General features: G+C 39.1%; 1 protein-coding gene across 1 annotated transcript; it reads right to left on the bottom strand.

Annotated features, from left to right (window-relative positions):
• Positions 1–131: 131 nt before the first annotated feature.
• Positions 132–7,430, bottom strand: LOC148648206 (glutathione synthetase-like). The gene is made up of 13 exons (XM_088608096.1): positions 7,298–7,430; positions 6,473–6,623; positions 5,892–6,037; positions 5,705–5,780; positions 5,268–5,407; positions 5,016–5,132; positions 4,644–4,724; positions 3,999–4,076; positions 3,711–3,777; positions 3,187–3,381; positions 2,469–2,550; positions 2,072–2,261; positions 132–787 (listed from the first exon to the last, which is right to left on the bottom strand). The coding sequence occupies exons 2-13, from the start codon at positions 6,605–6,607 to the stop codon at positions 664–666; spliced, it is 1,431 nt and encodes a 476-aa protein (XP_088464222.1). The 5' UTR covers positions 6,608–6,623; positions 7,298–7,430; the 3' UTR covers positions 132–663.
• Positions 7,431–18,623: the final 11,193 nt, after the last annotated feature.

The raw sequence follows: 18,623 nt of genomic DNA, 5'->3' as shown, positions 1-18,623 counted from the left end.
CTATAATGATCATAGACTTTACATTTCTATTCATTTTTGAAGTACAAAGCAGAAGGTGTTTCCCCTACCTTAAATACACGATTAAAATTGTTAAAATACCATGTACTCATTACAGAAAGCAGCGGAGACAGTTATATTGTAAATAAAAAAATGTATTTATTTCGAAGAGTACGGGACATTGTGAATCAATAAAGACGTTAAAAAATAAGCCGATGAAGTTTGTTTGCAAATAAGTAAAGTATTTTAAAAATACACACACGACTGTTGGCTCTCCTGGGGTAAAGTGTTGACCAGGCGATTTAAACTGCACTTTCAAGTCCAGCCACTAGTGGTCAGGTTCTCACGTTTGAGGTTGTCTGAAATTATTGCTCTTTAAATTGGACTACAAGAGCATAGGTCAAAGGTTTTCAATGTGCAAACCAAACTGAGGCCACAGTTAAAAGCTTAGTTTATACTTTTAAATAAAACATAAGAGGTGTTTCTAAGCCTGCAAGAATACCTGGCAACTTAAGAGCTTCAATTGTGGGACAACTTTAAGTGTTAAATCGAATAGGATATCATACACCTGGCACAGCAAATATCTTCCTGGTCCTTAGTAGTGTTGTCATCAGGTGATGGGCCTCATGTGCAGTTCCTCCTCCACACAGAGAGAGGCAGCGTGGTTCATACGATTAGGGGGTTGTCCAGGACTGCCACGCCTGCAACCACACCCCCATCAGAATGTTCTGCACTCTTGGTCCTCAGCAGGTATCCTGCATACTCGTTCAGCACCATCTGTTTATCCTGCCTGTATGAGCACATGGAATTGAGCACCAGGAATTAACTTCCAATACCCTGTTTCCCCAAATTAATCTGCACAGGCCTGCACAACTGATCAGACAGTATCGGGCAATGTAGGTATGGGCCCAAATCAGAGGTCAACTGGCATTTTATAAAATACTGGAAAAGTAGTGTTGAGGGCCAGTTAAGGTACACACCCTGACCACACAAATAAGATATATTTACATCCCCACTGAAGACATGAAGACTCTACGCTTTGATTTTCATACTTTTCACTGACTGCACAGTATTACGTTTCAATTCTTAACATTTTTATGTTTGGAGGTTAAACTGCATTATAGCAGAGAAGATATATACCATTTACTGTGCTTAAAATATTACAATTATTTTAAAAGTGGAAAATCATCATTCAAACTTTCATGGAAAGACAACAAATATTTGCATAAAATGACCAGATTGATTAAATTCTAAAATGTTGTACTTGAATATGAACTAGTATCTGTTTGTAACAGTAATCTTTTTTTACAATGGTTAACCAGGTGTACACTTGTATTTTAATTGAAATGAAATCACTCCTCATTTTTCAGATGGGAATTGATCAGGGGCGGCAAGGTAGTAGTATAGTTGCCTCATATTGCTGGGGCTCTGGGTTAACTTCCAGGCCTGAGATGCCAACTGTGAGGAGTTTGAATGTTCTCTTCCAGTTCTCATAGCTTTCCTCCAATAATTCCAGTTTCTTCCCACAGTTCTACATCGTTTTACACATTCTCTGAATTCAAAGTACTAGAAAGAGGTCTGAATTCAAATCCCTTTCATTTCCTTACAATCAGAACTGCTCTATAGTGCAGAAAATGGAAACCATTACATTTCTTAAATATTAGATTATTTGAAGCAGAAAAACATGATTCGAAAATCCATTCAATGACTTTATATTACTCTTCATATTAAATAATTGCATCTTTTAAGTAGATTTCTTTCTACAAGAGATCACATTTACATGTGTATTTGTAATAGGTTATTTGGTGTTTTAATGATGTATGCTTATGATATATTTGACATGAATTCACTAAGACCTGTACTGGGTTAAGCCTGTATGTACTTTTTGTGCCACAATATTGAAAGAGTTCAATCAATTATAATGGAGATGACATATGTATGTTCTGTTTTTTTTCGGTTTCTGTTGGCCAGCACCTTGTGAAATTACAATGACCAGGTAAGACCCTTAAAGAACAGAGCCCAGTCTGATTAATCCCCTCAGCACCCTGGCGGTGAAGAGACTGACACACTGTACCTGATGTAGGCCCCAAACACACCCAGCTCACTCAGGCAGCTGCTAAGCTTCACAGCACAGCCACTTCTCAGCAGGTAGTTTTTCGTAGCCTGAGGCTGGACCTTGTCCATCAGGATGTAGGCAGTTCTGTCAGGGCTGCCTCTGGCCTTGTCCAGCACCTGGCGAATCTCCTCCCCGTAGATATTGTTTCCTGTGTGAGAAAACAGAATATTCACAACTGCAGGCACTGGCCTTGAATTTGTAAAATACTTGTTTCCTGTGTGAGAAAAGAGAAACTGCACTTCAGAAGAGACCTAAATCCAGAACAAGAAGAAGGATGCAATATTCACAATGGCCTTAAAATATGACCTCGATTTTTTATTTTTTAACATACTAAAGAAGTAGTGTGTCCTCTCACCTCCCCCTTCTCTCTGAGGTTTTAAAACAAAATGCTCTGGGTTAGCCAGGGCCATGGCTACAGTCCTGTCTCCTTCTTCTCCCTGTGGATTTAATTGCAGTTTTCAGTCTGTAAGCCATTTTACTTTAGTGGATAAACGGAAGTGAAGGTGGAAAGAAAAATAAAATGATACATTGACTTAAACTTACTATGTTAATTCTAACAGGGACATTAAATTGTTCAAAATGTTCAATAAGCAGGGATGCATGTTCAGCATGGAGTTCAGACAATGCCAGTCTGAGTGTGGGCTGCCATTGGCCATCTATAGGTGCATTTACACTAGCATGAATATGCACCATCCACCACACAAGAGGATATTTTCCATTGTGCAGCAACTTAGGACATATTCTGGTACAAGTGGAGAAATTTCCCAGATTCCACAGCTCATTAGGAACTATGTCAATCACAAATAAAACCAAAATTCAAGTCTATATTTTCAAGAACAAAATATTTTTTTAAACATGAATGATGCAATTCCTGGTCCAAAATTGGGTCTGGATGTAATAGTAGCTTTTAATTCATTTTAGTTCACTGTCAATTAACACTCTTTAATCATATTCTATAATTCCATGAAGAATCAGAGTAATTCATTCCTACTCATAAAGGGTGTGGTGAATATTCAATGTGGGCTAATAGTTTGCTGCTGTTCTTCTCCATGCTTATACTAGGGTTATCTCACCATGTCCAGGGTGTAGAGGCCAGTGAAAGTAGCTCTGATCTGAGCAACAGCTGTTGGGTTGTCAGGGAAGAACCTCTCTAGAACTCCGGGCCGGGTCAGTTCTTGCTGGACCTTCTTGGTCCCGGCCAGGTGGGCACCGATGTCAGGGCACTTCACTGCCCGTGAGCGCTCCATCATGACTCTGGCCTCCCAGCCCTGCACAACAACACCCACAGCCCAGGGCTCCAGTTCACACAAGGTGTCCTACCAGTACATCATCTGCACTACATCACTGTTCACAGCCTGCCTCTTCAGTGCCTGGGCCATTACAGATAATGCTCACAAAAGGTCATAACTATAAAGGAAGAATTTCCCTGACCGTTCATTTACAACAATAAAATGCTGTGAAATGGGAACGTGAAATTATGCTTAGTGTAGCTGCTCTGCTTCTAATCAGTCCTAAGTGTCAGTTTCATTCAGCTCAATAAATTCAAAACAGCAGCCATGTAGCTCCCCAAGAAGAGACAGAAACATCATGCACAGACCTGTTCTGTGTAGTTCTGGGGCATGTAACCATTCCGAAAGTACACAATTGCAACTTCTCGGCCATCTCTAAACAGAAACGGAATTGTAAAAACTATCCAAAGTTTTAGAAATCCTCAAAATTTAGTTTCACTCATTTCCAAATTTGCATCTGAATAGTATTTGTGAAACCTGTCACAAGACCACCCTCTCTCTGTAGTTTTCAATTTGCACCCTGGATTTAAAGGCCTTGAAGACAGCATTGCCACATCTTTCACGTCTATGAGAAAAGCAATGGAGATACTACTTACACAAAAAGCCTTTTGTCCTGGTCCAAAAATCCACCTTTGTACACATCAGCAAATCGCCTCCTTATGACAGCAATATTTCTGCAAATGTAATTAGAATTTAATTATATCAATTATGTGTCTTTTGCTACACCCCATGCCTGAAATTTCCATCTTAACTCACCAGAAAAACCCCTGTGCAAGCCTTCTGCGTCCTCCAAGGTGCACACTGTCCATGCACAGGGGTGCCAACCTCCATCTTGCACACCCAAGCACCACAGAGCCCACAGCAGATGAACAGAGGACTGATGCTGCTGTCTCCTGCATTACAGCCGGAGACCTAATGGCCAGTGGGTCAATTTTCTACAGGTAGTCAGGGATGTCCTAACAGACTCTGGTCTCCCCCAGCTTGATGACACTTGGCCAAGTGCACACTGCCAGCTGGGGCAACAGCTGTGTTTCTTATCTTTGTACTTTTTATTTTACAAGTCATACATGCCTTGCTCTCTATAGATAAAACAACAATAAAACCCAATGTTAATCAGTCTCTTTCAGATTCCTTATACTGTACATGTCTTTTCTTTAAAAAAAACAATGAAGTATGTAATAAAGACACAGAATACAATGTGTACCCTCCAGATGAATATCTGAATAGCTGAATAAATGTACCTGTTCCAGAGTTCATTTTCAACATATCGATGGTCATATATATTCACTTGGACATTTTCAACCAGAAACATCACCACAGCCCTGGAAGAGACAAGTGTTTCAACTCAACAAGGCTAACACGAAGATTAACTCACTGTTCCATCAGTAGCTACAAGGCAATGTCCTCACAACCTGGAGTGTTTTTTCATCCAGTTCACTTTAGGCATTGTATTATCATAATTTCCAGTATGTGTTCCTCCTTCATACCAGGCAGAATGTAGCCTTGAACAGCAACTCAGCTGCTTTTTTGTTAATCTAATTAACAAATTAGATGCAAAGGTGTAAACATTAAAAAGAGAAAGTAAAATGTATACACTCATGAGCTCATCTCACCTCTCAGAGCCATAGAGCTCCCAGGCTTTTGCAATGGCCTTAGCAAGTCCTGCAGCTGGGTTATTGTCCAGGATCTTCTTCTCTACATCTAGGAGGCCTGCAACCTTCAGGACATGTCTTTAACAGGAAGGTGGAAACCATCAGGCTTGATGAGATGGGCACCACAGGAAAGACTTGCAGCTTGAACACACAGCTCATACACAGTAATACAAGGGAGCTCTGAAAATATCACCCAGCCTCCCAGAAACTTACCTATGAACTATTGGAGTCCTTGAGGAAAGACCTCCAGAACCGGCAGCTATGGTGTTGATCTCGATCTGTTTTAAAGATGTGCCGCCATCTTTTCCACTGTCCAGCATATAGTCTGAGCGGTTTAACCCCAAAGCTAAAGACTACAAAAAACATATGTTCAAATTAGACAGGCCACAGTGTTAAATCTTACTCAGTTAAATGCCTGAGATACAAATAACTAACAACACTACATTCAGGGCCTGACAGCTAGGGTTAATATATAACACAGTATATCACTCAATTAGCACCAACATTTAATTCAAATAAATCATTATCAGCCTGAGATGCAGCACAAAACGTCAGGAATTTCTTATACTAATATGTCATATGAAAAAAAGCCTTCAAAATGAGGGAATAAAAGATGTTAATGAATACCTGTTTTACTAATCACTGCCTACCTGGGAACAGCCCTCTTTAAGAACCTGCCTGTAGATGCTGAACAGTCTGGCAGTGAAGTCATCTACTTCTATTGTGCTGAGGAGAAAAAGTAAAAGTGCTCATGATTCATCTGTTTAGACCGCAGTCGTGATCTCTCAGCTTACGGCTATACGGCCAGCACCCGAGGTTTGCTACTCTATACTGTACCTTGCCAGGGCTTGTTCCAGAAACTCTGCATCTTGGCTGATTCTGTCCATGAGGAGGTTGAAGTGTGTCTGAACCCGCAGCGCCTGTTCAAACAGATCTCGTGGCACTGGAGTGGGGAACAGTGTGAATGGGGCATAGCTGACAACCTGGAACGAGAAGGTGAATTTTTCACATCAGCATTGCTTCCCAGCACTGTACTTTGAGAAAGTGAAAAGTCAGACTGTCTTATTTAATCAGGTATATTCTTTTCAAATAATCTTTTTAGTCCAATCTGCACAAAAGGAGCAAGGCAGCACCTCTAACTGCCAAAGCACAATGTCACCTTATTGATGTTACAGGAAAAAAAAACTTGACAGAAAATATTAGTCTAGAATGAAATTTCCCTTGAAGGCCAACTCAAAACTGTTTCTTCCCATGTCCTACAGTATACTCATCTATTCCAGATCACAAAATATTTTGACGCAAACGTCAAATGATGGCTAGTTTTTAAGCACACAAAAGCTTACAGTATTAGTGCTTATTGACAATCTCATCCGAATGAACTGGACTAGCACTAAAGAGTGGATACCAAGGCCCTTCACCTCTGATGAACTGGGACTCTCTCTGGTTCTCATCAGGACACCGCAAAGCAGGGCAGAGTCCTTAGCCACCTCCTGTAGATCCTGTATCAGAGCCTCGTTCATCAGCACTTCCTCAGGAATTGGATTAGACACCATTGGGTCTGAAAAAGATCTGGACAAAATGCTCAGTTTTACGTGCCAATGTAGTACACAGACTATCACAGTAGTAAACAGACTATCACAGGCATGGATGTGGCAAAGACTACAACGTATTAACACTATTTTATACCAAACTCTCTAAAAGGGTAAAAGCTTAAGTTTCTTTTTTGCAAAGTCGTCGTGAATGGTAAAGTGCTGTAAATCAATAACACAAATCTGTATGTTCCTTGACATCTTCAGTATACTACGATCAACCGATTACGATCATTTAAACCTGAACTAGGTACTAACATACTGTAAGTCGCAGTCAAGCACCGTAACTGAGCTGAATTTTAGTTAACGTTGCATGACCCGCACCTGCTTTTTGAACAGAATAACGTATCTAGCATGCTTTCAACTCGGCTTCACCCGTGAAAACGTGGAGTTCCGATTCCCATTGAAATACAATGAAAATGAGCATTAAGCTACGAATCAGTGTCTTTGAATATCCATGGGACATATCTAAAAATAACGATACTACATACACTACAACAGAACTAATTTAATTGACTTCTATACAAAAGCCTGCCCTCCCACCTGTTGTTAAAGCTTAGACGTGCAATCCCCAGTAGCTCTCAGCGTTGAGATAATGCTCCAATGGCATATGAAAAACATAGATGAAAACAATTAACATTAACAGTGACTTACCTGACAGCTTCCCTTTGTCAAGAAAGGTAAAAATGAGTGATGACAGGAGGTCGGACTCAGATGCGGTAGCACACACAACTCTTAACAGCGCTGCCTGAGTCAGAGAATCGAGTTTACGGAAGCGCACGTACAGTAGGAAAAGGATTGCATTTTGTGCAATTCCCGGTTAATCCACTAGATACAAACGAATTTGAGTACACAACACTCTAGATAGGTGTCCAGGCTCATGGATGTATTTGTTGCTGATCTGCATTGTTATCAATGCGCTGAAGCGTGACCCAATCCCATTCATTTCTATGGCCCGCACAAATCCTGTCCTGATAAGAACCAGCGGTGGAAGAACACGAGGAATGCGCAGTTTAGACACACACACGCCATTACCCTGGTCACGACCTCGACAGAAGGCAGTTCTCCCCAAAAAATAACGGTTGCGTTGGTTGAATGCATTTTTTCCATTACCTTAATTATTTGTACCTTCAAACAGGGGCGTTGCCAGGAATTGATTTTTGGGTGGGCCTGTGCAAAAGTGGGTGGCCCGGGCTCTAACTGACCGTTCTGCCAGCATAGGGGCTCCCCTGCAGTGTACAATGCAATCCTCGAGCAGTATAATCAAACAGTAGAATTAGCGGAACTTTATATATACTGTCTCTTTCTCTCTCTCACACACAGGTTAAGCAACAATTGCCTAGGCTGCCGAACGCTACTGTGTCACGGCGGACACGCACAAAAAAACAATCCGTGCCTACCACTGTTGTGAGGTTTTGGCCTTCTAGACCAGACGCAGGCGCCGGGGCTTGGAATTGAATATGGCGAATAATCTCGTCTGCGAAGGTATTAAAATATTAAATTTATTCTGAAGATTTTGTATGATCCTTCATGATGCTATTAAACTTGTATGAAACCCACGAAATTAGTATTCTATTTTTGATGCCCAAAGACATAATTTGGAAATTCGTGACTTCCCACAAGACTTAATACTGAAATGTTATAGTCGAATTACAGTTCTAACAATTTCATCGTACCTTTAATTGTAAGAATGGTCTGCTAATAAAAGCGTCAAATACATATTTTGGATGTATTTTAGCTCTGTAAACGTTGTTCACTTATACTGCAGGGTACTTAGAGGCAATCTGAAAATGCACACTCGCATCTATCCGTCAATATTATCTTAATGTTATTCATGCATTCCAAAACTTGTATTTGTTTACAGGAGAAATTGCAGAACCTCTTCGTGCTGAACTCCTACAGGTCGAGCATGTATCGAGCTGCTACAAGCAAACGCGTGTGCACTGCCCCTTGCGGTCCAGAAACACTATTCGGGAAGCCAGGCTGTACTCCTTAAAACCCAAGATGCCTGTAGCAACTCATGTGTCTTATTTACTTATATTTACATAAATATTTACATAAACATTTACATAATTTTCTTATTGGTAACAAAAGATACAGCGAGCCAATACCAAATCCAAATACGATGAAAAAAAATAATAACACGTAACATTAAAAAGCAAATCATGTAACGCAAACAAGGGTCCCAGCCGTGGCTACGCCCCCTGCCTTCAAATAGGATCTTCCCAAGGAGTCTTACTAGTTGTCATTGACACCCTCGCCTGAAGGTGTCAGCAAAGAAGAGGTTTCGTCTTCTCTTTCAAAAGTATTTCAAAATAGGTTTTATGTTTTGAGTATATTACAATACCGTACTGTATAAAAAAACTGTTGTGCAAACATGTAAGGCAATTTTTATTGTTCTACAATTACAATTTCGTATTTTCCCACTTTATACAAACCATTGTTTCTACAGGAATTTTAGACATTTTTTGGTTTTAAAGATAGCACGTACTCGAAGATCTGTATTTTGTAGCATACGAGTATCCATTTAGCTTTATAGATGTGAAAAGAAGAAAAAAGTGTTATTAATGACGTGGAAAACCTGACAATGAGACAATACGATCTGACTAATGTGATGATACTACTACAAAACCTCGTATCAGATTTCTAGAGATTCTGATCAATGCAAATTAAGGGTGTTAAATAACAAGCTTGGTTCCTCATCATCCAAACTAAATTAAACAGTTAAAGTTAATATAATGTAGAAAACACTTTTATACTGTAGGCTTTGAGTAAATCATAAATGCTCTAATGTAGTTCAGGTGGGAAGCGGCGTCAGCATGCATAGGCTGCAAAGGAACAAGTAATAGGTTTATTCCATGCAGAAATAAAAAAGAAAAAACACAACGTTGTGTTTTCTTTCTTCTGTTTTTCAGCATGGATTAATGCTTTAATGTACTTATATTGCAACTTCAAGACCTGCGCTTCAGTCCAAAAAATATATGTATTTAGTCACATAAGGACATTAAAAACGTTTTTTTTCCAGAATGTGTTATTTTATATTTCTGATCGATTATTAACTGCATGTAATTACAGATCATATTACAAGTTTAGATATCTAAACTTGTAACAGAGTACTGCAGGATAAATGTTGGAGAAAAATGATGTTCAGATTGACAAAAGAAGTCCTCACAGTGCGTTCGACAACTCTCAATTCTTTCAGGTTTCATTATAGTATAGACAATAGGTAATGTTTTGGTTCTGTAACCGAAAACTTCTCAGGTCAGTTTTATTTTATTCTGTATTTATGAAAGTCCAGCATTTTGTACGGACACAACTTTAGCTATCCGCATGATGAGATCAAGAATGTTGCTGTAAGAAAGGTCTGCACTGTGCCCAGTGCTTACAGGCTGACACACAACTGTGGGAGAAGATTCTGGACACACAGAAGAGCACTCCTGCTTGTTTCTCTGTTACAACGGAAAGACAGGAAATAAATACTCGAGGGCTGAGTTTACCGGACACTGCAGGGCCTGTAAAAGAGCGTCTCGTCACTGTCAGTTGTCTTTTCCTCCTTTTATTTTGAATGAGCTGCTTCATTGTCTGGCCACACAGAGCCTTGTTGATTGGAATGTAGAGCCTCAGGCTTTTTCCATGAGTCCTCAGCTGAGGAGGAGAGAGAGAGGACAGAGACACATGTTGGTCAAGTGTCTGGCCGGCAGCCAGGAGGCACTTCTCAGGATATATTTGCAGCCCCCTGTTTGCCGCGAGGCCACGAACACATTCAGAAACCTTATAAAACAGGCTCTTTAACGCAGCAGAGGTGGTGACGCATAGGCATTGAATTTCAAAGGCATTCTTTCCCAGCCGCACGTGATTTGCAACAGAATTTTTTTAAAGACGGAATAGTTTTAAGATAAGTTGGCACAGTGGTTAGCAGAGTACATCACAGTACTAGGTCCCTGGGTTTAGACCTGGGGTGCTGTCTGTGTGGACTTTGTACGTTCTCCCCATGATCACATGGGTTAAAGACTTACTGGCAGGTTACTTGGCTTCTGGGAAAATTGGCCCTGGTGCGAGTGTGTGTCTCTGTGTGTCTGCCTTGTGATGGACTGTCCCATTGCAGGCTGGGATAGGCCCTGGCTCCCCCGCGACCCTGAATTGGGTGAAGCAGTCAGAAAATGGATGAATGGATAGTTTTAAGATATCTTGTCTGCAGGGATGACTTTGGCAGCTGTCTGCAGTAAGGTTTCTTACGACGTATTGGCTGAAGTTCAAATACTGCATTCATCTCCCGTCAGTGGTCATAGTCAAACCATGTCACCTCAATCATGAAGAAGTAATAAGATAAAAGCTTTGCATATCCTGTTGCTTTTAATGACTTCTATTCCAGGCTAATCAACAGAACTTGTGGATGAAAGGGAAGTGGAAATCTCTTTATGTCCACTCGTAAAGCTTCACATCTTTGTGAATTACAGCCAAAGTACAGTACTTTCGCCACGTTTTCAGCAGTACTGTAGAGTATGTGTCAGAGTGTGCAGGTCTGCCGAGCGGCTGTGTGCCTGTGTTTGAGCAGTTGCTCTGGGAGACAGGTGCAGTTGTATTGCAGAGGCCTCTGTGTAAACTGTGAAGAGGCTCGTGCACACTCCCTGCATTCTCTGGTGCTTTGAAGCCTGACCCTAGCAGAACTGCGATGGAATGCTTTTCATTGTTAACAGAGATTTAATATCTAAATATCAAGGAAGGCTTAAAACTCCTTCGCATCCCAAGATACTGTGCATCTACTATTTTAGTTCCTCTTGGATTATCTTCTTAAGAGCCCTTCAAAAGAGGAAAAACAGGTAAAAAATGCCGCAGACTCCACTCTGGTTAATTCCGACAACAAACGAGACTCCAGCATGCTAACGAGTTACATGGCCCCGTGCGGTTGGGAACTTCTTACGGGGACTAGTGGCTTTCTGCCACATGAGATCGAGCAATATAAAAAAGTCATCAAGAGTGAAACTGAAATAATGCTCAGTCGCTGGTGAAAGTTTAAAAAGTGCTTGTGAGCAAAAACCTTGATTAATTTAATCTGAGGCTACTCTAAATTGGCCCTGTGTTCTGTGGTGCAGTTTGTCCCTAAATTCAAAGCGCTTGATTCTTAATCTGTGAAATATTGAATTATCTGACTGCAAGTGACTGAGCAGAATGGTGCTGCACTGGTAAGCACTACTGTTTCACAGCTTCAGGAGTTTGCATGAAAATAAACTTCCTGGCCCTTGCTCTGTTTGATGCTGAAATACTGATGCACACCTTTATTTTAGGACTCTGGTATCATCAACATTTTTTAAACTCACTCAAAGATCTTTCTGCGTAGGTTTGGATTTACTCTTAATTTCTCAATCTCAATCTACTGTGCTCTTGTACAGCTCTTACTGATGACGGTGATTATTTTTCTGAGGCATCATACACACAGCAAGTTTAGAATAGTATGTCACAGAATACTAGGCGGCATCACTTAAACTAAGCAAAAATACAAAATACTAAACTTCACTTTACAGATAATAGATGTAATTTCTTAATTAAAACAATTTTTGATCAAAAATCTCTAGATCCCCTGCAACCTTGCATTGGATAATGCAATTAGAAAATGGATGGATTATCAAAAATCAGCCTGAGCAAAATAAGTACATTTACTTCTGCACCGAATCAAATCAAAACCATGCACAAGAAACGCCTTACAGCCAATGCAAGCTAGAGTATTTCACTAGTGTTACCCTGAAGTTCATGACATTTTTAGATGTTACACTTGCAAAGTCGTTTAGTGGGAGTCACGAGTGGCGGCAGAGGGATTGTTTTGGTATTCTGAGGTATGACAAGTTTCTAAGTTTGCAATGTTTATGTGTGTGTGTGTCTATTGTTCTAGGCAGAGCTGAATGGCTGAGGTATGCCTTAACACCCCAGAAATAGAAAGACAGCTGAAGCTGGCCTTATCGGGGAGGCTGAGAGAAACACAATGCAGATATGCTATTGTCTAAAACTGCAGGAGTAATGGCATCGGTATCTGTCCCAAACGAGCTGTTAAAAGACTGATTACTGATGTTGTTAGAGGATAGCAATGGGGATATCATCTATGATTACAGAAAGTAAAAGTAAAATATCAACTGCACTCCTAACCTTGCATATTTCATTCTAAAGGCAATCAAAAACTCAGGTTGACTACTATTTTTCTGTACAACATTTTTTATTGGAGATTTTAAAAGTAAAGGCACTTCAGTCATTTAACATTATCATACTTTTGCAGAGATTTGCCATGGAATACTGTTAAAGTTTAGCAAAAAAATGCCATTGGAGCTCAAAAGATAAAAACAATAATGTATTACAAAAGTCATTTTCTAGTTAAAGTAATCCAATGCTGTAGATATTTGATGGCAAACATGTATTTTAATTTTACATTGAATCATTTTCAACCTAGCACTTTTAATAGTAGTTGTAAAAAGAAGCTTAGTTATTAAAGCTTATATAATAAGCAATATATTACGCTGCTTTATACAAAATAATTGACCATTGCATTTTAAAAAGTAAAATTGAGGCAATGTGCTTGATATTGTTAGCAGAAATTAAAAATATTAACTTTAAAAAACGTAATAATGGTTACAATCTTGTTTTAAACTAGGGATATTCAACTTGCACACCGACGTAAGCAATTAATTTGATCATCTGACTGGAATAATCTATTCATTTGTGAAACAAATACAAATTAAGGAGCCGTCTGTAGCAAAATTGTTTAAAGGAACAGATTGGAGAGGAGTTTTAGATGAGCAGGGCTATTTAAAACAATGGTGAATTCATTCATCCATTGTCTAACCACTTATTCCAATTCACTGTTGTGGTGGAACCAGAGCCAACCAGAAAGCAACAGGCACAAGGCCGGGTACAACTTGGAAGGCACACCAGTCCATTGCAGGGCAGACACACAGACACTCACACCTAGGGCCAGTTTTGTCCAGAAGCCATTTCACCCACCTTAGGTTTTGGTCTGTGGGACAAAACCAGAGGACCAAGAGGTAACCCACAGAAACACGGGGTGAACACACAAACTTGCTGCTAGCACTAGTTACTGTAGGTCGGGAATTGAAGTCAGGGCCCCAGCTCTGCAAGGCCCTAACCACTACACCATCATGCCACCCAACAGTGGTGAGTACAAAAATGAACAGTGTTTTTAATTGTGGCCATGTGATCAATGGGAGACTGGGAGAATATATTAAAAGGAAAGAAAAAGTGTTTTTGCAAAACAGTTAGGGTGCAATTTTACTTACACACAAGCTGTAAGCAGTGAAAAAGCAACTTACCCATGAAAGTGAATTGATGTACACTATATACCCATGGAATTGGAAAACACCAAGATAATTTACTAACTCCTGGAGGGAAAAAAAACAGTACTTTGATCAATTTTAATTTTTGTGATTTGTTCTAACTAAGCACAATTTGGCATTGTAGCTTCTATTGGAAAGAAGTGTTCATACATACTATTTTGAATAACTTACATTTAGGCCTCTTGCTAAAGCAGAACCTACCCATGACTTAATTTTGTAATCTTAATTTCTTTTACATCTTCATTTCTTTTACATTTTTTTCTTGTGCTCTCCACAATTGGAAAACCATTCTGTTTTCTCTATTTTTCATTATTCGGTAATGCAACAGGAGGCATTGAAATTCTCCTGTAGAGTTATTATTTTGTTTCTCTTTTTGTAGCAGTGAGATACAGTAGGGAAGAAGAGAGGATTTGCTTTTATTGATAGAGCAAAGAAGTGCTGTTGTGGAGTTGGAATAAAAACCCATTACAGCAAATTCAAACAACTTTGTGGGGGCGCACACCGTATAATCAAATATCAGTCAAGCTTTGTCCTTTTAATTTTTTCAGCCAATTATTTTTCCTATGTTATAATGATTATGTAGGCTTTATTTATACATTTTGAAATAAAAGTACAAGATCACCAAAGATATGATGACTGAAGAAGAATGAGCAACAGAGTCCTGAAACAGTAATGGAGAGGGAGACTTGTGATCATCCAGCCAGTATGTTTCTTATTCCTACTGTTTTCTGTTTTTGATTTATTGAGAACCTGGAGGTTAAGGTCTTCATTGCTTGCTTGCTCAGTTGGGGTCTCAGCCCATTACCTACCCTAGCTATATTACAGAGACGTAGCCTGATTTAAGAAAAAACTGGAAAGAATCTGATGCCTTCCACAGTAAAAGAAAATTAATCTATTTGCAAATAACGTTTAATCTTTCATCTTAAAAATAAAAATATCTGTAAATTTGATAAAGAAATCCTGGACATACATTTCAAACGTGCTTCTTGTTTTTGAAATCGGCACATAGAAAGAATACAAATGCAAGCACAACCTACCTCTCCTTCAGTAACTAAGCATGCTGGCATTTAGTGCATGATAATCTAAAACAACTGTACCCTTTACAGCAATCCGAGCTCCAGTTCCTGGAATCCCTGCTTGTACAGATATTCCTGTTAGCTCTCTTGGCTCACGGAGATGAGCTCACTGCACTGGTGGATAAACAGGTACACACAGAAAATATATTGTGACAAACCAAAACCAAAAGGGGAAATAGGTTATTGGGCATGTAACTGGTAAGAGATGAGCAGCATAGAAAACACAGAAATAATTTTAATACATACAATATGGAATAAAATATGCTCAGTGTGCAAAACGTTGTGTCCTGATAAATGACATTTGGACCACTTTCACCCCAAAGCTTTAGTGACAAATATAATTAATAATTCACAGATATTATACAATATAATTGAAAACATTATAATTCCATTATAATTTAATAAAGTGTTGGAATATTACAGACTCCAGGTACTGCACACTGTATATATGTGTTTGCATATAAATCTTTACATATACAGTAAGTACACAAAGTATAACATTTTTCAATTTTGGGAACACAATTTAAACTCACAACATCTCAGATCTCTGCAATTAAACCCGTTTAAACTTTTTCATTGCCTGCTTTTATCATGCAAAACACATGTCTGTGGAAACAGAGCAGAACTTTAATTAGCCATCTAATGAAATGCACTCCCAGAATAGCAACAGTGTGGGCTGTTTCTATCTAATCAATGTTTGAGGAGGCACCAGTTATCATTGTAACACTTCATGGCAGGAGACAGGACTGTCTGCAGACATCAGGGACCTGTTTTCCTTCTAGCTCAAGCTGCCTGATTCAGAATGCAAGTAAAACGCTAAGTTTCAATGTCTTCAAATATTGTTTAGACAATGAAATAAAGCTTCAGAAAGGTTTCCACATATTCTCTTTTGACAGAATTTGTTAACAGCTGCAGTTTGCATTCTTTTTCCTGCAGTTATCAGGAGCCCAGAGCTGGCCACTTGAGTAAGGCAAGCCTGAAATGGCCAATCCCTGCAAAAGACTACTTGCACAACTAAAGACAAACGGAGCTCTTGAGAGCCTAAACGTATCCACTACACTTCATCTACAACATTAATAAATGCTTGCTGTACAAAGAAATCCAGGCTTAGATTTTTATGCAACCTTAGAAACCCAGAGCTGAACTTGAAGGACCTACTCATGGAAAATACTCCATTTATATTAACATACCTTCAATACTTGGTCCATACAATGTGAAGAAGCCCATAAAAAAGGCAAACTGAATGTTAGGATATATAGTTAAAATGTGGAATTCAGAAAGATGTTTCTGCTTTGGAAAGCTGGCAGTGAAGAGTGACATTCTCGGGCTCAAAGGAATGTCATATATTGACAGATCAGAACTACTAAATCTTCCTACTCTCAAATAAAATTGACTATGAAGAGACCTGTTTCTATTTTTCTAAATTCTGAAAAGCAGTAACAACATTAACCCAATGAACTTCAGAAGCAACTGTGACTTGATGAGACACTTAGATCAACTTTCCTACTAGCAAGCAAACAAGCAAAATATGTCCATTGAGTTCACAAACTATTTTCTTATTTTGCATGTATAATTTCGCATTTTTTCCATGTATGTAACTTACAATACCTTTGTATTATTTTCATACTCTTTATTGTTTTGTTGTTATATAGATACCTTTGTGCATTCTTTGTACATTGCAACGCATACTATGAGGGTTGTGAGTTCATTTGCAAACTTTTTGGAAGAAAAAATCTGAGCGTGACCCAATGAACCTTATTTTATCTATTTGACATCACGATAGCAAGGAGAGTATGGATTAATAAAATCTGTACTATTTGCCTGGGGAGACAGAAGAGCCTAAGTTTCGAAATAGACGTTGCCCAGGTTTGTTGGGGTAGACATCTCTGTGGGATGTTCCCCGTCTTACTGCACTGATTGTCCTGCTGCTACCCTAGCTGAGTGCACTACCTCTTTAACAATGGAGCTCTTTCCAGCAGTTGGCCTGTCTCAGGCAGGAATTTTGGCTATTAGCACTGGAGCTGTATTCTTGTCTATTTCGGGACGCTAGAGTCTGCACACAAGGACGTTTATCTCCTCTTTTGTTCTCAAGGTCAGGACGCACTGAGTTCCAAATTTAAAAAGCAAAAGGAAAAACAGCAAGAAAAAAAAGCAGTGAAATGCATGTACATCCCAAATGACATGACCAGCCACATTTATGCTGAAATGAGCAAAAACGTAGCTGCAAAAAGGAGTGGTATCAGTATTGCATGTGTTGTTTTTTCTTGTTTTACAATTAAGATTTGTTTAAAAAAGACTTGATCAGCCTCACTTTGCAACCCAAATAGTCTATTTTTCATGTTACCAAAGTAAATACATGTGCCGTTCAAAATCGTTTCCACTAACCACTACAGAGCATGTTCACCAAATTCAGCAGGGATTTTTAAATTCCTCTACTGCGTTCAACCAGTCCAAGCTCTGTCAATGAAAATCTTTTTTTTTCTGTCAAAAGCAGGCATGTTTTCATCCAGATAACCCATCACAGAAATCACTTCTTGATAGTTTAGTAAGTAGATTAGCAAGTTTCCTTAGTGCCGATGGGCAGGAGCTTATCTGGAATACAAAACAGACACCCCTACATGCTGCTCATTCCATTTTCATTCAAGGGTAATGCAATAGTACAATCAGGCAGTAAGTACCCTGCTTCCCTGTACCCCATTCCTAAGGTTAAACATGCCAAAGACTCTCCTCAAACGCCAGGCGTGCTTTACAGAACACATTCACAGACAGCCTGTGAGATTCTGCACAAGAATTAGATGCACAGCATTAGAGTCCTCCACCTCGCGTTGGACTTATCTATTCTGTGAATTTAATGAATCGTTTTATGCTTCGCTTCTATTAATATCACTTTATATTTTTAGTGCATCTACTTAATGTCACGGGGCCCTTAAAACCACTTCTAAACGACGCTTTCATTAAGTCGCACAGTATGATTGAGTGAACCCCCTCCATGACTCAATGGAGGAATAAGAGACGAAATCACGTGGATTTGAATGTAAAAATATGGTGTTTATTTAATTTCTTTGTATAACTAATGTCTCGGCAAGGTGGCTCATCTTATCTGCAGGATTTAGAGAAAGATTAATATTCTTGTATTTAAGGTAAGATTACTATATTTTACTCCTTAATTGGTTAGGAGATTATGCGGTTTCTAAACTGTCATTTTCAGGTTCAGGTTTGAAGGATTTATCTGCGCACTAGATAGGCACTGTGTGTGTACTGCATATTAATTGTAACAGAATTTAGTCTGATTTAATATAACATTCTAAATATGCGTTTGATTTATTCCGCTTTGAGTCATCAATACATATAAATTCATCCTTGCAGCTGTTTTAGTTTCACAACTTGGAAAAGTTGTGGTCCTGTTCGATAAATTGTAGTTTACACAGAAATACAGTATATGCCGCGTTTGTTTTTATTAACGTACCACTCTGTACGTGTTTATTGATAACAATACCCTACTATAAAGAAAGACAGTGTCCTTTTGATTGCTGTAATCCCAGTTATAACATAATACCGTTACAAAAA

Source organism: Lepisosteus platostomus, chromosome 15 (genome assembly GCF_059453375.1).
Source record: "Lepisosteus platostomus isolate fLepPlt1 chromosome 15, fLepPlt1.hap1, whole genome shotgun sequence".
NCBI lineage: Eukaryota > Metazoa > Chordata > Actinopteri > Semionotiformes > Lepisosteidae > Lepisosteus > Lepisosteus platostomus.
Note: the sequence above shows the minus strand (reverse complement) of the source record. Positions and strands in the feature narration are given on the sequence as shown.

What these genes read in the sequence shown, in the direction of transcription:
- LOC148648206 (XM_088608096.1), bottom strand. Translation starts at nt 6,607, where the DNA reads ATGGTGTCTAATCCAATTCCTGAGGAAGTGCTGATGAACGAGGCTCTG. An exon ending in CAGGACAAAAGGCTTTTTGT is followed by an intron (nt 3,778 to 3,998) that starts GTAAGTAGTATC and finishes GTTTCTGTTTAG; the next exon opens with AGATGGCCGAGAAGTTGCAA. An exon ending in GCCTCTACACCCTGGACATG is followed by an intron (nt 2,551 to 3,186) that starts GTGAGATAACCC and finishes TTAAATCCACAG; the next exon opens with GGAGAAGAAGGAGACAGGAC.